The following is a 19,248-nucleotide window of genomic DNA, read 5'->3' as shown; positions in this document are numbered from 1 at the left end:
TGTCTTTTGCCCTTCGCAAGCGGGCTGCAAGAATAGCAGCCGAACTTCTTGTATTATGCATATATATATAAAACAGATCGAGGTGAAGACGACGGTAAATAAAAAAAAGGGCGTCTAACACCCTAACCTTACAAGGAGATAACCCCGATCTAACACGACCCATACTTTGAGCCAACCTCGACACGATATCTTGGAAGATATGACCTGGATTGCGAAATACTTGCATTAGCATAAGGTTTAGGTCCGAAACCGTGATCTATAAAGCACGTCCCATCCCCAAGAGCCCAATTTTGAGAAATGTTCCAAAACAGAATGACGTTTCCATCGGTCCGCTGTGGATTGTTCGATATCGTTCTATTTTTTGAATCTCACAAATGACGTTATTTGATTGCTTCAATCAAGGACAACTTCCAGCCAGTCCATTTAATTCCATGAGGTTATCTGTTAGAGCGTTTGCGATCGTTGTACTTCTTTCTGGTTCAGAAGCCGATTGGCCCAACTTGCATAGTTTACTAACGTTCCTTTCTGAAGAATGGAAGTCTACTTTAAATTTCTCGAAAGTATGCGAAACCACAAAGATATCGGAATCAAACGAATGTATTGTCTTAGCAAAAGATAAGTCAGCAAAAACAATGAGGCCTGCGTATACTGGCGGCTGTCATTGAGCATTTCAAAACGTCCAATCCATCTATACCCGTGGCCCATATGTCGTACATGAAAAATAAATGACAAAAAAATAAAAAAAAAAACATATCAATCTAATTCGATGAAATCACTATCAAATCAAACTTCGAACACCGTACATCGGTAACGTCTAGGTATATCACAAAAACACGTTAAGCTGCAGTTCCCGCGTTCATTTCACAATCCTAGCTCGACGTGCACAGTCTTCAAAGACTGTTAGCTGTTTAAGCGCGGGCAGGAGGGAAAGGGAAACCGGGGAAACCGGTGGGAGCTCCAGAGGGCGTTCCAGAGGGAGTTCCAGAGGGAGTTCCAGTAGGGATGGGGCCCGAAGGGGTAGGGAAGCCGGTGGGCTCTTCGAACTGACGCTTCTTGAAGGGAAGACTGGTGGGGATACCGGTGGGGATGGAGAAGCTAGGGAAGCTGGAGGGGAATCCAGTAGGGAAACCGAACTGACGAGCCTCCAAGCTGCCGGAAGGAGGAGGGCCAGAAGGAGTCGGGAAGCTAGTCGGGAAGCCGGAGGAAGGAGGTCCCGAGGGAGTCGGGAAGCTAGTCGGGAAGCCGGAGGGCACGCCGAAGGGGGGCACGCCGAACTGGCGCTTCTCAAAGGGAAGGCCGGTGGGGAGTCCAGAGGAAATAGAGGAGCTGGGGAATCCAGAAGGAGTTGGGAAGCCCGAGGGAGTAGGCAGCTCAGATGGAATAGGCAGGATGGAGCCAGAGGCCTGAGGAGGAGGGGGAGGACCCTGAGGCAGGGCGAGGGCACAGCCCATCAAACCCATAGCGGCGACACCGGTGTACTTCATTGTGGTTGTGGTGTTTGTTGTTGACTTGTATATAAAGATTGAGATATAAAAGAGCGGAAGCGTATTTGTTATCACACTTGCTATCGAGATATAAGCTGAAGTATGATGAAAAGCAGGAAAACGATGAACACTTTATTCTATGATGGACGGCGCGGCGGAACTATGGTATCCTTTATAAAGCTACGCATCTCCGGGGCAATCACTCAATGCGAGCCGCGGGTCCATTTAGGCAGCTGGGTCCTCAACCTGATGGAGACTCCGTGATCGGGCAATGAGCGCAATAACTTACCTCCATGGAGGCTGGGCCGCCCAGATGTGTATGGAGAGATGGAGGGCTGTATGTCGATCGTTGGAACAGGAGTGACCCATAAGGGGAAAGTCCTTAACATGCTTGGCCAGTGATAAGCTACAGCGGCTAAAAGGATAGCGGACCCATGCACCTGAGGGTCCTGTCAGGTACCAGGGACCGACAGGGACTCGGCAACCCAGCCTGGTCCATTTTCTTGCACATCCTGTACCAACCTCTAATTACTCCATAGATGGCTTGGGAACCATTGAACGGGGCTCGAGCCGCACCAGTGAGAACAGAGCAAGTATCGACATTCGCTTAGACTGCTTGAATGGGCAGTCCATTCGTATACGGAACACGGAGTAGACTGGCGATCATGTTCCATGTATATCCAAATGCCGGGGTGGTCTGACCGCATCAGGGTAGAATCTCGCAGATATTCAAGAAACCTGCCAGAAATGGATCCTTTTCCAAGTATCTAAGATGGACAGGTCCGGCCGAGAGTAGGAAATGCGCCGGCGAGCTTAATCTCGATCTAGTAAGCAATTCTGATTTGCCTCATTGATTTGTACAAGTCTAGAACCAAAAATGTCGGTAATTCCGAGCTGATAATTTGGAAACTTCAAAAAGCGAAAGGTAAAGATGATCCATCTGGATATCAAGATCCCTGCAGCCATGACCAGGATGATCAGAACTCTATTTCTTCCTCTTACGCAGTACACTGGCCGCTGGAGGCGCCTGGAATCCTTCCATCACGAATTCCACACTCGCCACACTAGCTGATACCGTCCATGTATCAAGGCAGGAAAATTGTGGGGATTGCCAGCAGACAAAGTGGACTTGAAAGTTGCGCGCGGCAGGCGAATCCCGCTGATTGATAATGTTGTAGCCAATAGTTCCTTGGTGATCGGCAGATGGACCACTTCGGTTGTATTTTGCGCTTCATTTCAGGGCTGGAAATGAACTCTGACTTAATTGAATCTTGGTAAATCGGCTTCTTTGTTCATACTGGGAAAGAACTTGGTGTATGGGGGAATCCAGCTTGTCCATCCCCACGGCAACGGGGTACGCCGAAAGCATGATGAAAAACGCTGCAAAATTCAATCACAACTTCAAAACTCATCCTTCGAAGATCCGTCAAGGATTTGACAGCTATGAAACATGTGGCAAGGGCTTAAGGGGGGTTGTATCGTTTCATCATTCATTGCGATCGAGTTCCAGGCCCTCTTTTTTCATGTCTTGACCCGTACGGTAGTTCAAAGGGTACAGCAGATGAGTCTGGATTATGGATGTCGCGAATTTGTATCAAACTTTCGCCTGATTCCACCGCGCGTCGTCAGCCTGGCAACTAAACGGGCAAAATTCGCGGCGGGCCCTAACAATCCAGACTCCACCAGGCAGGTCTTTAGTGGCATATGTGGAGCCATGACTTAAGGATCGCCATCTCCTGAGTTGCGCTGAAGAAGTTCTGTGAAATCCTTCGCTGAAATATATGCAGGATCAAATGACTGAGTCGAGGCAGCTTCATGTGAATCAAGTAGATTAACTAATAAGATGAATTGGGGGTTGAACGTGTCTGTATTTTTGTATATCATTTTGGGGTCCAAGTATGAAGTCAAATTGGACTGTCTCGTGCAGCAATTCAGAAACCCCATCGCCGCCGATGATTCCCCTTCGTGGTTTGCCGACCTCCACATGTGAATTCTCGTTGGCTGCTCACAATATAACCCCGTCTGGAAAAACGTCTAGTCGCGTGTGGTACTGTCACTGTTGTCAGGCCGCTCTTCGCCGTGTCTTACTTCTTGGCTACGGAGTAGCAGTAGATCACGGATTTGGAGTATGGTCAAGAAATCATACCAGACTGCGAACCAGACATAATTACTATAATACGTACTATCTAGTACTATGTTTCTGAGCCCCTACATCCTATTTACTAGTATAGTCTTTCTGAAGCATATGAGTAGTACTTCTATGGATAGGCAGCGTCTGGAATGGAAAATCAAGGAGCCCTCATGGTACGTCTATTAGCTGTTAATCGCGTTAGTCTTCAGGAGTTCATGTAATTCAGTCATTTACTTGAAGGGGAAGTATTCAAGACGGAATCGGTAATAATCCCGAAGACAATACATGAATGTCGATGATGGCATTTCTATGACACCCGGAATTGTAGAAGTTCAATTTCAAGTAATACTGTACACTACTTAGTACCAACTAATGGTAACTCCTGACGGACACGAAAGGTTTAGTCATTAGAGCTTGAAGAGCGCGAAAGGCGGAATTCATCCATGAATTCCTCCTGTTGTTAAGTAGAAGTTGCTGTCGATCTGTATTTGAACTTGCTTCATGCTATAGTACGCCCGTACTATTATGTAGTTATGTAGAATCAGAATAAAAAGCAGAACAGAGCGTAAAATATTTTCCCTTCAAACCAAGTATTTACAATCCATACGCCACGGCATGTCTCCGATATAAATATTTCATGAGACCGCCACGTCTCACTCATAGATGATGGCTAGAGCCAATGGGGGGGTCTATCTTCCTTAAAGCAAAACAAAAGGAAAGCAGCCCTAAATGGGACAACAGTACTCCGTAGCTTTAGACTTGTCTAGATAGAGAAAAGAGTCCCGAAAGGTAAAGGGGGGTACAAAAGAAGGTGCAGGCGCTAGTATTTGGCGTTCTAGTCGCGTTCAACGTGTTTTCTGGACACGACGCGGGATGGTCATGTTTAGAATGAACTCTGTATTGCATCCTTCGGACTGGCGTCTGTTCAAGATATGCATGTCAGATTATGGATTGACATGCGGGATGGATGGGTGTTAATCTATGGACTTTTGCCCATTCCTCTTTGTATCATTGCCACGGCTTACGCGTGAGAGAGTCAGGGGAGCCATGGTGAATACTCGGTGTCATGCTAAGCAGGTGGCGCGATGACGGAGACAAAGCCATGGAAATCTCACGAGGTGATGGTGCAAAGACTTGTTTTGGAGAACCTCGTCGGCCTGGTCCGGATCTTTGCGACCTGCCCGAAGAAAATGATGATCGCCGGGATCGAACTGGACTTCGTGGGCCGTCATCGCCGTAGTAAGATGTATCGTAGGAAGCTCTGTGTTTAGGCGGCAGGGGGCCGACTGCGAAGGGCAATCCTCGTCGCTCGTCATCTGTCGGCTCCTCCACTCCTTCCTCGTCGCTAGCAGATCCAGTCGCGAAGAATCCTTTGCTTAAGGAGGTTGTTGATCGACGCTGGTGGGCTCTTGGTCGCGTTCGCACGGACATTGGATCATTCGACGCCGTATTTGATACGTTGAAAGGTGGGCTTTCAAGTGACACTGTGCTTTGTGCCTTTCTTAGTTCTTGTGACGGATCGCTATGAGATAGTCGTCGCGATAGCCTTCTTTCTAACTCATGACCGTGTGAGCCGCGTCTCCTGCTGCGAAATTGTCCTCTTCCCGCACTTCCGTTCTCTAGAGAGAGCTCGGTAGAGTGGCGGGTTGATTCCTGCAATCTCAAATTGACTTGCCCTGGGCTGAAAGCCACACGGGCCCGCATCTGCTGGATGGCTCTATCTAATGCAAGCTCGATGGCGCATGCATTGCGGATACGACTTAGCCGGGGCCATGTTGCCCTTTCTCCGCTCAAGCAGGCCTGCTCCATGAATTCAGTCGTCGGATTTTCTAAAATTCGAGGAAAGTTGGATGAGATGAGCTCGGGATAGATGTTGATGTCACCACTGTATTTCTGATTCATGATCGAGGCGAACTTGGTCATTGAGTTTGGAAATACCCCTAGCTCGGAGAGAACAGTCATCCGATGAAGCATCTCGTCCTTGGCGAGGTGTGTCATAGTATTCAACCATCGAGGAACAAAAGATGAAGCTTGCTCGGCTACGCTGACTGGGCCGTCCTCCTTCGGTAGGAATGGTACCACGTGAGGATTGACCTGTGAGACGATGAAGTGGTTGACGTTAAACATCTCGGACAGACGTGTCATTGGGAGGTCGCCGTCAACGGAGCCATCGATATACTGCTTATGAAGATCATTCCAAGGAACTGCTTCACCGGTCAATGGATCTTTTGCCATCAGTGTGAAAGGCCTGAACACAAGTGGTACGGAGCAAGAGACAGCACTGCATTTCGATAATTAGCATTGGATTTCAAGATCATTTCCCAATAGCAGGGACTGGTCAGAGGCAACTTACACGGCAGACCAAATTAACACATTGGGCGCTGAGATATAGTTCAACAACCTCGGAAGCTCATATATATCAGCGCTGGAAACACAGATATTCAAAATCCGTCTTGTCCGATTATACGCCTCTTGGAAAGTAATATCACCAAGCCAGTTCCGCATGGTATTGGCTAGGTGTGAAATATCCAGGAAAGAGCCAAATTTCAAAAACCTTGCCGTCTTCTGGAAGATATTTTCCTCTTGACCATGCTCGTTGAAAACAGCAAAATTCCCATGCGCATACGTGTCCAGCAAGCCCGGCAGTTCATCGTCCTTGCGTGTACAAAAGACAGCACATACAATACTCCCCGCCGAGGCACCCGATATAATACGAGGAATAAGCCCAGTCTCATACAGTGCTTTCAGAACACCAATATGGTTCATACCAAAGGTGGCACCTCCAGAGAAGAGAAGCGCACTTCGACCAAACGCCTGTCGTGCCGCTAGGAGCTGGTCCAGAATGTACTTTAGCTCTAGCCCGTCGCACCGATCATGAACCGAGAGATCTACCAAAGTCGTAATCGTATCTAAGGCGGCGGTGATATACCGATCGATTAGGTCTTTCGTCCCGATATGCGAGTGTCTGTATAGAGAAGCATTGCTCATTTTGCCGAGATCACGACTGAGCGCGGTCCGAACGAGGAACAGCATACGACTCACGTCGCAACTGATACGCGCCTCTTCCATCTGTCGTAATCTCTCATGCACCAACCGCGGATTATACTCCGAACATTCCACGGTGTATTTCCAGGCCTTGTTATTCTCTAACACGTCGAGTTCGCTGGCGCATTCGCTCCATTCTTCGTATGTGACCGCCTAAGACGCGTTAGCTTCTGACCACGATATTCATTGCTAGGGTACGTGTGCGCATGCAGATTCTTACATTTTTCATCCTCAAATAAAGAAGTTGTTTGCGGGTTTCCTGTTCCTCGCGCTGTTTCCGCTGTTCCACGGAGAGGCCATCGCGATACGTATTGAAGGTCTCACCTGCCCAATTCCACGAGTCTTGGACTAACGATGAGACTGCTGGAATGGAGATGGCCTTTCGCAATGAACGACGCGGTGCAGTCGCGGTGCTGTGGTCGTCTTGTTGATGGCATTGCGAATGGACTATTGTGGAGTCGCCCAACACCGTCATAGCAGGCCTGTGCATCGAGGGAGCAAGCCATCCAGCCGGGGTGTGTGGCCCACTTGCAGGATCTTGATTTACGATCCACTTGAATGGAGTTCACAAGAGTTGAGAAAACAGAGTACTCGAGACTTTAAACTAATTGTACTCAAATTCGTAGACAGTTGTAGATTCTTGAATGTTTGAGAAAGAAAGAAAGAAAGAAAGAAGAAGGGAAAGTCGGTCAGGCCGTCACGAGGACCCAATTTAGCGCATTTCCCCGGCCCGACGGGATTTAGTGAGATTCGAGTAATCCGGGGTAATTGATTATACTATGTATATAAATGTAAATGTAAATATTTATGGGTACGAAGTGTGATATTATAAGCAGTAGAATAGATGTCTACGATATAATGCATAATTATGACTCGATGTTATCACCCTGCAGAGTCCACTCTTCTTCCACGATCATCTGGACAAGCCAACCCTGTCGAGATCGATCTTCACATGCGGCTGCATGTGAGAATGTGTGGAATTGTCATCGCACATTTTCTTGCACGCTGAAATGACTTCACCAGGTACAAATTTATAATATTATACATATATCCGGGTACGTTGGTCGCACAGGGGTCGTAAAGGTTAATAAACTGCAAGACTTTCCCGTAGGGCAAACGTGGCACAAAATATAGACACCATTCCCATATGAATATGTGATATCCAGGTCTACCTCACCGGAGCTGTATTAAATCCGATGAAGCCATTCCCTTAAATGATTCCTCACTCGAGTCTCCACTCCATCCTCACGCCAAAAATGCCCCGCGCCGCCAATCTCACAGCCTTGAAATCGACTCTGCGGCACGCGGCCCAGCTCGGCTGACCACCGTTGTAATTTTGGGGCTGAGGTGAAGATATCCTGGTCACCATAGAGTGCAAGGGTACTGTGCGTGCTCAGCTGGTGGTCCGGTCGGACCTGAATTCTCTTCCCGGTCCCCACGTTGAGGGAGAGGGTGGAGAAGCAGGTCAGAAAGTGACTCACGGGTGGGAGCAGAGGTGACACAAGGAGATAAGCGATGGAGACAGATGGCGAAGCGCGGGGTTGAAAGTCGGAATCGGAGTCGTCAGCTGCCGTTTCTTGTACGAATTGATCTGGATTCGCCGGTCCAAGATGCCGTGTCGATGCCGTGGCGATCTTTCTTGCGACGTTGCCGATTTCACCGATTGATTTTGTAGATGGTGATTTCGTCCTGGAGCGAAATATATCTTGTAGGACTTCAACATCTGGTGCGTGCGAGGCAATCAATGACCCAAATGAATATCCTCCGAGGATGAGCCGGATCCCGTCGTTACTGTCGCCATCCGGAGTCTCGCTCTCGTGAAGCTGATTTTTGGCAAAAGCATGTCTTAACCTTTGCAGATATTGCAGCATAAATCCGTAGAATGCGACATAATCTTCTAATTCGGATTTTGCGGTCCAGCTGGTCTGTCCCTCCGAAGCCCCCGCGCCACTGTGATCGACATTAGCGGTCATCCATGAGGTCAGATATAGGAAAAGTGCTGCTGCACCGGAAATTGAAGGTCCCCACTAAATAACCTGTCTGCAGAAGCTCGCCACCGATAAAGCTCACGACAGGGTCATCGTAGCAGCCGCCGAGTCGGGCGTAGGGATGAGCAACGATAGCACCTCGGGGATTCCATAATGTTGCGGTTTGTATATTTTGGAGCTCAGTTGGTAGATAGACTCGACATTCCAGATGAAGACCATCGTTTAAAGACGGAAGGGAAAAAGAAAAGTTGGGAGGAGGTAGATCCATCATAAAAACTTGACGTAGTAATTCTCAGAGGATTATTTTCAAATCCGTTCGTGTTGATATACCATTGTTGAAGTGTTGAAGAAGTGAAGGTGGTTGTTGCTGGGGGGAGGCGGGCAGATCCACCAAAGCAGCCAGAAATGAAATAACACAGTATTTACATGGAGAAGCATTGTAATCATTAATATCCTCATGAATGGACTTGACTGGTAGATACTATCTAAGTATTATCCATAATATTTTGAGGTGATTCAAAATCGAACCACCTGGCAGTGGACATCTCATTACTAGATCTATATAGTATTGAACACCGTCAGCCATCAAGACCCTGGCATCAACCAGGCTGGATCAGGCTCATCATCTTCATATCGCGATGCGGTATCCGTATTATGGACATCGCCGTCTTTGAGTAGATCAGCCGGTGGCTCCAAGTCATCATTCTCGTAATCCGACGCCTCCCCTTGCGTATCTACAGCCTTACAGGGGCGTTCTGTACTTGGAGAAGGCGAAGAATCGTTCTGCTGCACAGGGACAGACAGACCAAATGCGGGGAGAAGTAATTCACGCGCTGATCGAAGAGCCTCCAACTCGGCTGATAGGCAACAAACAAGTAATTTCCAGTCTTTTCTTTCCGCGAGTTCCAGGTGAGCCTCCAGCGCTTGAGTGACCGTATCCAAATCATGTGCCACTCCGGCAGCAAGCTCCCCTTTTGACTTCATCGCGTGTTCATCACCGTTGGGATGGGTGGCTTGTGTGTCCAGTTGCATGTACCGTCGCATACTAGCTCTGAGGGATTTCTCAAACCCAGATATGTCAGCGATGGCTTGTTTCCAAACTCCACCTCCCTCTTCTAAAGCCACAATCTCCGCGTCTACCTCCCCCTGTCTCCCTCGAAGGCTTTCTTGCTCTGATTTCCAAAGTTCCTGGGCCATTTCGAGGGTCCGACGTTTGGGGTTCAGAGTGTAGAACGTGGTTTGGTCCTTATTGCGTTGCGAGAGCGGTGGCACGGGAGGATCACGGAGATAAGCCTGGATATCTTTCTGAAGGAGGGAAAGAGATTGGTTGTAAGAAGATAGTTTAGCCTCGACTGAATTCTCGATGTGTGAAATTTGACCAACGATACATCTATGGCGAGCTTTCATTTCATATAACCTGGTTTCCAGTTGATGAATGTCAGTCTCAAGGGTTTGAGCTTCTTCTTGAAGGTGTTTAGCTCGTTGGCTGTCTTGGCTATTATGAATATTGGATATGGATTCCTCTAGGCCACTTCTTCTTGAAGTGAATCCCTGGATTTCGTTTAAAGCATGGTCTCTCTCATCCGTCTGCGAGGATAAGATTTCCCGTTCTTCTTCCCGTAGCTTCAAAAGGTCATAGATGGATTTGAAAATACCTTGCCGAGCAGCTTTAAGTCCGATTTTCTTAGGCTGAGGTTGTCTAGCTGGTATAGTAGAGGGTGATCGAGATCGACCAGCTCTAGAGGAGGAGGTTGGGGTGAAACTCCCATCTGAAGTATCCTCTGGATGTTCTTGTTGTTGAGCTAGACCAGACAATAGACCTTCACTCTGTGCATCTACCAAAGCTTGCAGATTTCGCTGAATATGTTTAGTCTGACGGTCGACGTAAAGAAGGGGGTTGTTGTGGTATATCGAAGCTGTTGCTGGCACCGGCGGTAACCGTTTATCTCGGAAGGGCATCAAAGTGGACATCTTAGAGAGAATTAAAGGTGAGTGATGATCGTCAAATAAATAGAAAATCGACCCAAATGCAGGCGAAAGACTTCAGTGGCCGCCCTTGCTTTGTTCCTGAAAGTTAACCTGTCACTTGTTTACTCGCAAAGATGCATCGTCGACTCTTTTTAAACTCGCCGGCTGCAGCTGACCTCACTTCACGTGACCACCGCTCCCTGACGTTGACTCGCGCCTGCGAAGCTTCTGTCTGCTTCCAGCTACCCCATTCCTCCTCCTCCCCCCCCCCAGTCCATCTCCCATCTCATCTTATCTTAATTTGTCTCTGTATTATTTCTGATCTTCCAGCTTCTCCGGGGTTTCTCTGCATCTATTATCCCCACAATCCATCACCAACTTGCGCTGTTGCTCGGGGCTCTCTCATTCCCCAAGCTCCTTCCCGTCGACGTTGCTTCGTCACCAAACAACATCAACGAAACATCATCTCCAATCTCGCTCGACAGCGTTTCATAAACATCGTTGACGTATTTCGTCTATCACAATAAAGATGGTCGGACTAGTTTCGGCCGCCGGTCTGGTCGGCTTCCTTTCGGAGCCCGATCCAGAGCTTAAGGTCTTCGCCTTGAAGTCATTAGATTCTCAGATCGATCTGCTGTGGACAGAGGTTGTGAATGCTGTTCCTGAGATGTGAGTTATACTCCTCATTGCCCTGTTTACAGTACTGGTATCTTTTGTCGATGCCAGCGCGTCCTTACCGACCACTGTTCCACGCCTATTCCACGCCTGCTACATTGGGCACGACTGACCCAGTCCTATCTAGTGAGGCACTTTACGAAGATGAATCATTCCCCGAAAGGGGCTTGGCAGCCTTGGTTGCGTCCAAGGTATATTATCATCTACAGGAATATAATGAGAGTATGGTCCTTGCCCTTGGCGCCGGAAAACTGTTTCAGCTTGACAACGGCGGCGAGTACGAGGAGACAATTATCGGTCAGTTGAAGTATTTCCCGTCAAACCATGGCGTTTGGTGATTGCAATCGACTAATCTTGTGGACTGAACAGCGAAATGCGTCGATACTTTCATTGCTCTCTCAGCCGCTCAGCGACCGACTGCTGGTGACCAAGCTGCCAATCTGAACAACCAATTTCCCGCGTCCGGCGATGGCGCCACCAGCACATCCGCAAGCCTGACCTCCCCTATTACACCATTCTCCAAATCCGCTTTGCCTTCCAAGTCTCTTCTCTCACGCCAAGAGGTTCCTGGGATCGATGCGGCACACCCCGGTGGCGATGACACCAGCGTTCAGCACGAGGAAACACCCCTGGTTCTGAAGCGTGGTGTCCAGGGTCAACTACAAACTGTCATTGAGCGATTGTTCGAGGAGTGCTTCCGCCAAAAGCGCTACCGCCAGGTTATTGGTATCGCTATTGAGGCCAAGAGCTTGGATGTCCTTCGCATGGCTATTCTACGCGCCAGTCATGACGAGAAGAAGCAGCAAGGCGAATCTCGCAGGAGTGAGGAGTTGATGGAATATGTTCTGGATATCTGCATGGGAATTGTCCAGGAGCGGGCTTTCCGCAATGAGGTTCGTGTACACCAATGATGCTCATTTGGCTCACTTTTGCTGACAAGTAGTTTTGTTCCTAGATCCTGAAACTTATCCTTGAGCTGCTCAACGAAATCCCCAACCCTGACTACTTCTCGATCGCCAAATGCGTTGTCTACCTTAACGAACACTCGATGGCATCCGTCATCCTTCGCCAACTTGTTGAGAAGGGCGACGCACGATCTCTGGCTGTCGCCTATCAAATTTCCTTCGACCTTTACGATAACAGCACTCAGGAGTTTCTCACCAAAGTCCGCCAAGAAATTTCTGAGCTCGTTCCCGAAGACGAGACTGAGAATAAGACCGAGGATGGAGAGCCTAAGGAGTCCGACGCCCTGCTCGAGGACCAAGATAGTTCTTCTCGGCCTTCGGGTGGCAAGGGTGACGCCTCCGACGATGCAGTGACCGCATTTAAGAGTATCCTCGCTATCTTGGATGGTAAGAAGAGCATTCAACTCAACCTGGAATTCCTCTACCGAAACAATAAGGCCGACATTTCGATTTTGAATAAAATCCGAGACAGCTTGGAAGCTCGCAATTCCATTTTCCATACTGCCGTTACTCTCTCGAACGCCTTCATGCACGCTGGAACCACCCATGACAAGTTCTTCCGCGACAACCTGGAGTGGCTCGGCAAGGCTGTGAACTGGTCTAAATTTACTGCCACCGCTGCTCTGGGTGTCATCCACCGTGGTAACTTGAGCCAGGGCCAGAAGCTTCTCCAGCCTTACCTCCCCCGAGAGCATATCGCTGGGGTTGGCGGAGGATCCGGATCCGTTTACAGCCAAGGTGGCTCTTTGTACGCCTTCGGTCTGATTTACGCCAACCACGGTGGAATGGCTGTCGATCTCATCCGGGATCACTTCAAGAAGGCCACTGAGGAAGTTGTCCAGCACGGTGGTGCTTTGGGTCTGGGTGTTGCCGGTATGGCTACTGGTGACGAGGGTATCTATGAGGACCTTCGCAATGTCCTCTACACCGACTCTGCCTTGAACGGTGAGGCTGTTGGTCTTGCCATGGGTCTTGTCATGCTGGGAACTGGTAACATGAAGGCGCTGGAGGACATGATTCAGTATGCCCACGACACACAACACGAGAAGATCGTGCGCGGTCTGGCTATGGGTATGGCTTTGATTATGTACGGCCGTCAGGAGGCTGCCGATGAGCTGATCAACGGTCTTCTCGGTGACCCCGACCCAACTCTCCGTTACGGTGGTATCATGGCCATTGCTTTGGCCTATTGTGGCAGTGGCAGCAACAAGGCTGTCCGCAAGTTGCTTCACGTTGCCGTTAGTGATGTCAACGATGATGTTCGCCGCGTTGCCGTGCTCAGCTTGGGTTTCATTTTGTTCCGCAAGCACCAGAGTGTTCCTCGTATGGTCGAGTTGCTGTCGGAATCTTACAACCCTCACGTCCGATATGGTGCTGCCATGGCCCTTGGTATCTCCTGCGCTGGAACTGGTCTAGATGAGGCCATCGATCTCCTAGAGCCTATGCTGAAGGACTCTACTGACTTCGTTCGCCAAGGTGCTCTTATCGCCTTGGCCATGGTCCTTGCCCAGCAAAACGAGGCGATGAACCCCCGAGTCACCAGCTTGCGCAAGGCTATGATGAAGATGATCGGTGACCGCCACGAAGATGCCATGGCCAAGTTCGGTTGCGCTGTCGCTCTGGGTATCATCGATGCTGGTGGTCGTAACTGCACCATCAGCTTGCAGACCCAGACTGGCAACCTTAACATGCCTGGAATCGTTGGTGCTGCCGTCTTCGTCCAATACTGGTACTGGTTCCCTCTCACTCACTTCCTCTCACTCAGTTTCGCGCCTACATCTGTGATTGGTGTAGACCAGAAGCTGGAGGTTCCGGAATTCAAGTTCCACAGCAACACACGCCCTAGCCTGTTCGACTACCCGCCCGAGCAACAAGTGAAGACAGAGGAGACACCAGAGAAGGTCAAGACCGCGGTGCTTTCCACAACAGCCCAGGCCAAGCGTCGGGCTCAAAGACGGGAGAAGCAAGCGCGACGAGAGAGCATGGACATCGACCAAACGCCCACCACTCCCAAGGTCTCCGAGCAATCACCAGAGAAGATGGAAACTGATGAAGCCCCGAAGGCCGAGGGAGATGAAGGCAAGGAGGGAGAGAAGGCTGCTGGTGAGGGTCAGAAGAAGAAGGCGGAGCGAGAGAAGGTGGGCTATGAGCTGGACAACATGTCCCGAGTACTACCTGCTCAGCTCAAGTACCTGACCTTCCCCGATCCACGGTACGAGCCAGTCAAGCGGGTAAGTTATCACCATCATTCAATAGATGTTCATTGTAAGAACTTTTTCACTAACTCATATTCACAGCCCACTGGTGGTGTCGTGGTTGTTCTCGACAAGCAACCCGATGAACCCCGTGAAGTCGTCGAGCTCAAGGCCAGCAAGGAAACTCGACAACCAGCTCACCCCACAGAGACCCTCCAAGACCGCTTACAGGCCGCCATCGGAACTGCAGCTTTGCAAACTCCTCAACGAGCAGATGCGCGTGCCGCTTTGTCTGGTCTCGGTGGTGCTTCTGCTGCTGCCGGTGTCCTGACCGCCGTGGATGAGGATGATGAAGGTGTCGAGGATGCGCCACTTCCAGATGAGTTTGCGTACGAGTCGGAGGAGGAAGAGTAGAGGTGTTCTTCACGATCAGCCTTTTGACGCTGGATGTATTACTAGACCACCCTCGGGTTCTCGGTCCTGATCTATTCTATTGGGAGCCGCTTTGTGATATGAAGCATTTTTCTGCATTGATATACTGAATCCTTCGTAGTTTGTAATTTCCATATCACTTGCGAATGGCAAGGTCTAAATGTTAATCATCGACAGTCTCACTCGAAGTAGATGATGAACTCCGTAGAAATCGGACAATTTGATCAAATCCCTCCGGCTCTTTAATCCAATGCCCATCCCCTTCTGCCCCCGCAAACTCATACCACTCGACCCGATTAACAAAATTTCTCATCATCTGACACGCTTCCGTTCCCAACCGTCTAGAAACCCACACATCATCCGTCCCATGGCCCAGAAACACCGGCGTCGTCAACACCCCCTTTTTCAGCACTGGTAGCCAACTGGACTTCCAATGCTTCAACCCCGGTACACTCATCTTCTCATGAAATATCTCGCACAGTGCAAAACCCCCATCATCCAATCCCAATGATCCCTGCTCTAATTCCTCAGCAAAAGGCAACCATCCGCATAAACCCAGTACACCACCAAGTCTCCTGCTAATCCTCCCCGTAGCCGCAGCCCCGAAAAGCGTCCACAATGCAATACCCATCCCCTGACTTATTCCCCCCAATAAGATATTCTCAAATCGACCATCTAATAATTCTGCCTCTTGCTCAAGTAAATCAAGAGTATAATATACCGACTCTCGAAGTCCTTCAACTTGTGACTCCGAACCCTGAGTCGTGTCGTCGAGGGAATACGCGTCGAACCAGGCACATTGTTCTTCTCGGAAAGTTGTGCTCCATCGATCGCGTGAGGTTGGGAATACCCATTTATAAGAGGGGAATGTCTCTGCGAGGGTTTTTTTTGTAGATGATGTTGATGAGAAGAGGTCTGAGGCGAATTCGGGGCCGTTGCTGCCTCGGCCGTGGAGGAAGATTATTGTGTGGGTGTGTTGGGTCTTTGGGGAGTGGATATGTGGTCGTGGGAATGTCATTTTATCGTTCTGCTTTAGAAGTTAGAGAATATATGATCTGAACACTAGTTTGTGAGGTTTTGTGATTGACGACTTGAAATGGAGAAAAGAAGCTGGGCTGAATGAGTTTAATGTTGATCTGTGGGGGCGGGAGCCTATTTTGAGCCTCATCTACTAGACACCGGTCTAGTCATATGGTTTACTTGCAGACTTTGTGCAATCTGAATATATGAGAAAGTAAGATATATGGCCTTATAATTGTTTCCGGAGTCTGCATTTATGAAAGAGAGTGCTATAAATACAGCTCGAAACTCGCCACAAATTCACTGAATGCATGAAGATGGAGCCAAAAGCCAATAAAATATACAAAAACAAAGCAGATAACCCTAATTAGAAATTCTCCCCATCTCCGATGCGCAATCCAAAGCTATCTTCTTACTAATTCCTTGAAGCTGCCCTGCAATTTCTTCAAAGCGACTTCTCCAGAACTGCCATCTCTCAACACAAAGCTTATTTGGTCCGGTATAAAGTGAGCTAGCACTTTGTTCTTGACTTCCTTCCTGTCTCCCCGCTGAATCAATGCTCTGATACAGTGCAGCTCCACTGTGCAGTATCCACTCGGAAATAATAGGAAGTGCTTGCTCTAGAGCTGCAGTATCTGTCACGGGCTGCTCAAGTATAGCGCGAAATAAGTAGAGGGCTTGAGGGGATGCGTTGAAGAAACCAGCTTGCCAGCATCGAGCCACGAATGATGTTACATTCCGCCATTTCTGAGTCTCGTCGGGTGGTACAGGCTTTGATGTATTCAGCGGGGCTAAAGGTAGATAGTCAGCATTTTCAAGTAATTTTAACAACAAAAGATAAAACGATGGCTTGCCATGGATGGTTCGTACGTTGATAGTAATCATGTATACATGTGTCAAAGATAGGAAGATCCTTCCAAAGTTGTAGCTCGGCCTAATTTTTGAGAAATGTATGTATTAATAATTGTTCTTCATGATCTGTGTTTCCTCCACACCCTTCTCCTCCACGTTCAAGCTGAAAATTGACGAGAATGGGCCATAAAGATACATACACCTTCAAGCTCTACTTTGCGACCAGCTAAGATCTTCAAACCCTTGATCACATCGACGAGCTTATTTTGAGCTGAATGATCATGTGGAATCTGTTCAACAATCACTATGAAAGCTATCCAGATCTCCCACAATGGCCCATAACAGCCATCAGGATCCAGCTCCACATCTTCCTTCTCCTCTTTCGGAATCTGCTTCTCCTCCTCAAAGGCCTTTCCATGATACGAATCGATATTGCCCGCAATATCCTCAGACGAAACCGTAGATTCATCCTGTAGCCAATCTCTCAAAATCAAGAAAACATCACTATGATCATGGTCACTAGTTCGAAACTGCAACGCCATCGTCACAGCCACACAAAGTAAAGAGCGAATTAAAGAAAGAATAGAGCACCGAAAGATCAAATTGATAGAACAAAAAAAGAAAGTTAATCGTGAACGAAACAAACATTCCAGATGAAGAGTTCAGGCACTTCAAGTATACAGCTATGGAGCCTCTCTTTAGCGCCGTGATTGTCAAGAGGCGCCGGCGCGGCTCCCCCCACCTTCAAATGAACGGTACCCCCAATCAAGAACAGTTCATTTTAGACCGTACCAAAGTATTTGAAACAGTACGGCGCGAAGGGAAGGGGGGTCTATTTATGTCGCTTCAGGGTTTAGATGCATTGTCGGGATCGGGCGGCCAAACGAACATGTTCCTGAGATTTTCTAAGCGCTGGCCTTGGGAATATCGTACATGTAGGAATGTCTTAGTGGGGTAGCCCAATCGTGTGATAGTTTAAGCGCTTTTCTTGAACTCAGGCGTGTGGCAAGATTCGATTGATCGGTTTTGCATTTTCGAATTTAGGGTACTTTTTGTAATGTAGTAGATTGGTTGATGTGGAGGAGAAGTAGATGACCCCGCCAGTGGTATGAATGGCCATTTTGTTTCAGGTTTTATTGCACTGTTAGTCTACACAATTTCCATTTGGCTTAAGTTATTGAGCTCATAGGATGTTGATGCTACCTCATATCTATCTTCCAATCTGCTGAAGTATACCTGTACTTATTGTATAATAAGTTGGTCGTTCGTAAGCCCATTCACCCATCCGAGCTCTTCCCAGTCGCTCAACTTTAACCCCTTGGAAGAAAATGCAGGGGGAAAAGGCAAAAGAAGATCAAGTAGGATCAAATAATTCGAAATCAATTTGAGCTGCAATGGTTTTGAATCGTTGAAGTTTTATGGCAGTTGATGAGATGCATACATAGGTGGTATATTAAAGTTTCCGTATAAAGGTTTTTCTCAAAGCCCCATAAGCTTAACTTTATTCCAACACTTGTGATATCTATATACTAATACTATTACTGTTACTAATACAGTAGACCAGCAGTACATTGTACAAATGTATACTAGGTGCTCTGCTGTCGTCGACTCTCTGAATGACTTTTGAATGGTCTGATTTGGCTAGCTATGATCTGCTCTCGGGCTTGATGGGATGCTATCTGCCCATAGCTGGAAGCTCTCAAGGATAAGATTGCCTGTGTCATCAACTTTCCAATGGAACTTCAAGTACAAATCAGGACATGGCACAGGAGCTGATGCTGATGGCACCCATACTTCAATGCTAGTCAATAGTCTCCTTGTTGGTTTGTCGCAACACCCAGATCGTATCAGAAAGAAAGCACACAGCATTAATACTAACTAGTTATTACTGATTGGCTACTCGAGTAGCAGTATAGATGTCCTGTCAGCCTTATCCCAATCGGGAACGTAGATAGTATTCCTACAAAACACCACAGCTTGTTTGACTTGGGCCACCAAATAGCTGCTCCTGAGCTACCAATCACTTGCTACAACTTGTAATAAATTAGGACCCATAGATTCAATGACCAACTATACATAATCAATGCTACACTATGGAGTACAGACTTCATCTTCACATGCAGTGGATGCCTTACATAAGCCACGTTCAGCAGGCCTCGGCATTTTCGACGATGACGCAGCAACAACCAATCATCGACTGCACAAACGGAGATGACCGATGGATCGACCTCAGCGACCGAGGAAATGCAGATGGAAAAGCAGCTGAAGATCCAAAATTCACGCCGAAACTGGCACGAGCTGTTTCTCCGAGGCCAAAAAGAGACTCGGGGGTTTCTGTTTTGGGGACTTGAATCCCCGGTATATAGCATCCTGTGGCTCCATTACCCCAGAGTTCGCTTCTTTTTCTTTTCTTCTCTTCTAAACCTTTCCCCACGGATTGTCTCTCCACTGTTTATTTCAAGTTTCTTCCTTTTTTTTTTCCCCTCTCTTCTC

At 48.2% G+C, this 19,248-nt stretch overlaps 7 protein-coding genes across 7 annotated transcripts; 1 reads left to right on the top strand and 6 right to left on the bottom strand.

The window, feature by feature from the left end:
• Positions 1-908: 908 nt before the first annotated feature.
• N7469_008697 (uncharacterized protein) lies at positions 909-1,484 on the bottom strand (the record flags this gene model as incomplete). Its single annotated transcript, XM_056647615.1, has 1 exon — positions 909-1,484. The coding sequence occupies one exon, from the start codon at positions 1,482-1,484 to the stop codon at positions 909-911; it is 576 nt and encodes a 191-aa protein (XP_056497380.1).
• A 3,139-nt stretch (positions 1,485-4,623) lies between these two features.
• On the bottom strand, positions 4,624-7,150 carry N7469_008696 (putative Patatin family phospholipase; the record flags this gene model as incomplete). Its single annotated transcript, XM_056647614.1, has 3 exons — positions 4,624-5,896; positions 5,969-6,813; positions 6,881-7,150. 3 exons carry the CDS (start codon positions 7,148-7,150, stop codon positions 4,624-4,626), a joined length of 2,388 nt encoding a protein of 795 aa, XP_056497379.1.
• Positions 7,151-7,847: 697 nt separating this feature from the next.
• On the bottom strand, positions 7,848-8,916 carry N7469_008695 (uncharacterized protein; the record flags this gene model as incomplete). The annotated part of the gene is made up of 2 exons (XM_056647613.1): positions 7,848-8,610; positions 8,669-8,916. 2 exons carry the CDS (start codon positions 8,914-8,916, stop codon positions 7,848-7,850), a joined length of 1,011 nt encoding a protein of 336 aa, XP_056497378.1.
• Positions 8,917-9,233: 317 nt separating this feature from the next.
• On the bottom strand, positions 9,234-10,619 carry N7469_008694 (uncharacterized protein; the record flags this gene model as incomplete). The annotated part of the gene is made up of 1 exon (XM_056647612.1): positions 9,234-10,619. One exon carries the CDS (start codon positions 10,617-10,619, stop codon positions 9,234-9,236), a length of 1,386 nt encoding a protein of 461 aa, XP_056497377.1.
• A 526-nt stretch (positions 10,620-11,145) lies between these two features.
• On the top strand, positions 11,146-14,865 carry N7469_008693 (proteasome regulatory particle base subunit RPN2; the record flags this gene model as incomplete). The annotated part of the gene is made up of 5 exons (XM_056647611.1): positions 11,146-11,285; positions 11,419-11,588; positions 11,661-12,184; positions 12,247-14,487; positions 14,554-14,865. 5 exons carry the CDS (start codon positions 11,146-11,148, stop codon positions 14,863-14,865), a joined length of 3,387 nt encoding a protein of 1,128 aa, XP_056497376.1.
• A 181-nt stretch (positions 14,866-15,046) lies between these two features.
• On the bottom strand, positions 15,047-15,901 carry N7469_008692 (uncharacterized protein; the record flags this gene model as incomplete). The annotated part of the gene is made up of 1 exon (XM_056647610.1): positions 15,047-15,901. The coding sequence occupies one exon, from the start codon at positions 15,899-15,901 to the stop codon at positions 15,047-15,049; it is 855 nt and encodes a 284-aa protein (XP_056497375.1).
• Positions 15,902-16,266: 365 nt separating this feature from the next.
• N7469_008691 (DUF3632 domain-containing protein) lies at positions 16,267-17,297 on the bottom strand (the record flags this gene model as incomplete). Its single annotated transcript, XM_056647609.1, has 3 exons — positions 16,267-16,694; positions 16,774-16,837; positions 16,956-17,297. 3 exons carry the CDS (start codon positions 17,295-17,297, stop codon positions 16,267-16,269), a joined length of 834 nt encoding a protein of 277 aa, XP_056497374.1.
• Positions 17,298-19,248: the final 1,951 nt, after the last annotated feature.

The sequence above is a fragment of the Penicillium citrinum genome (genome assembly GCF_028827155.1).
Source record: "Penicillium citrinum strain IBT 23319 chromosome Unknown utg000008l:1.0-2707905.0:1.0-2709502.0, whole genome shotgun sequence".
NCBI lineage: Eukaryota > Fungi > Ascomycota > Eurotiomycetes > Eurotiales > Aspergillaceae > Penicillium > Penicillium citrinum.
The sequence above is the reverse complement of the archived record's forward strand: the minus strand, read 5'-3'. Positions and strand labels throughout refer to the sequence as shown.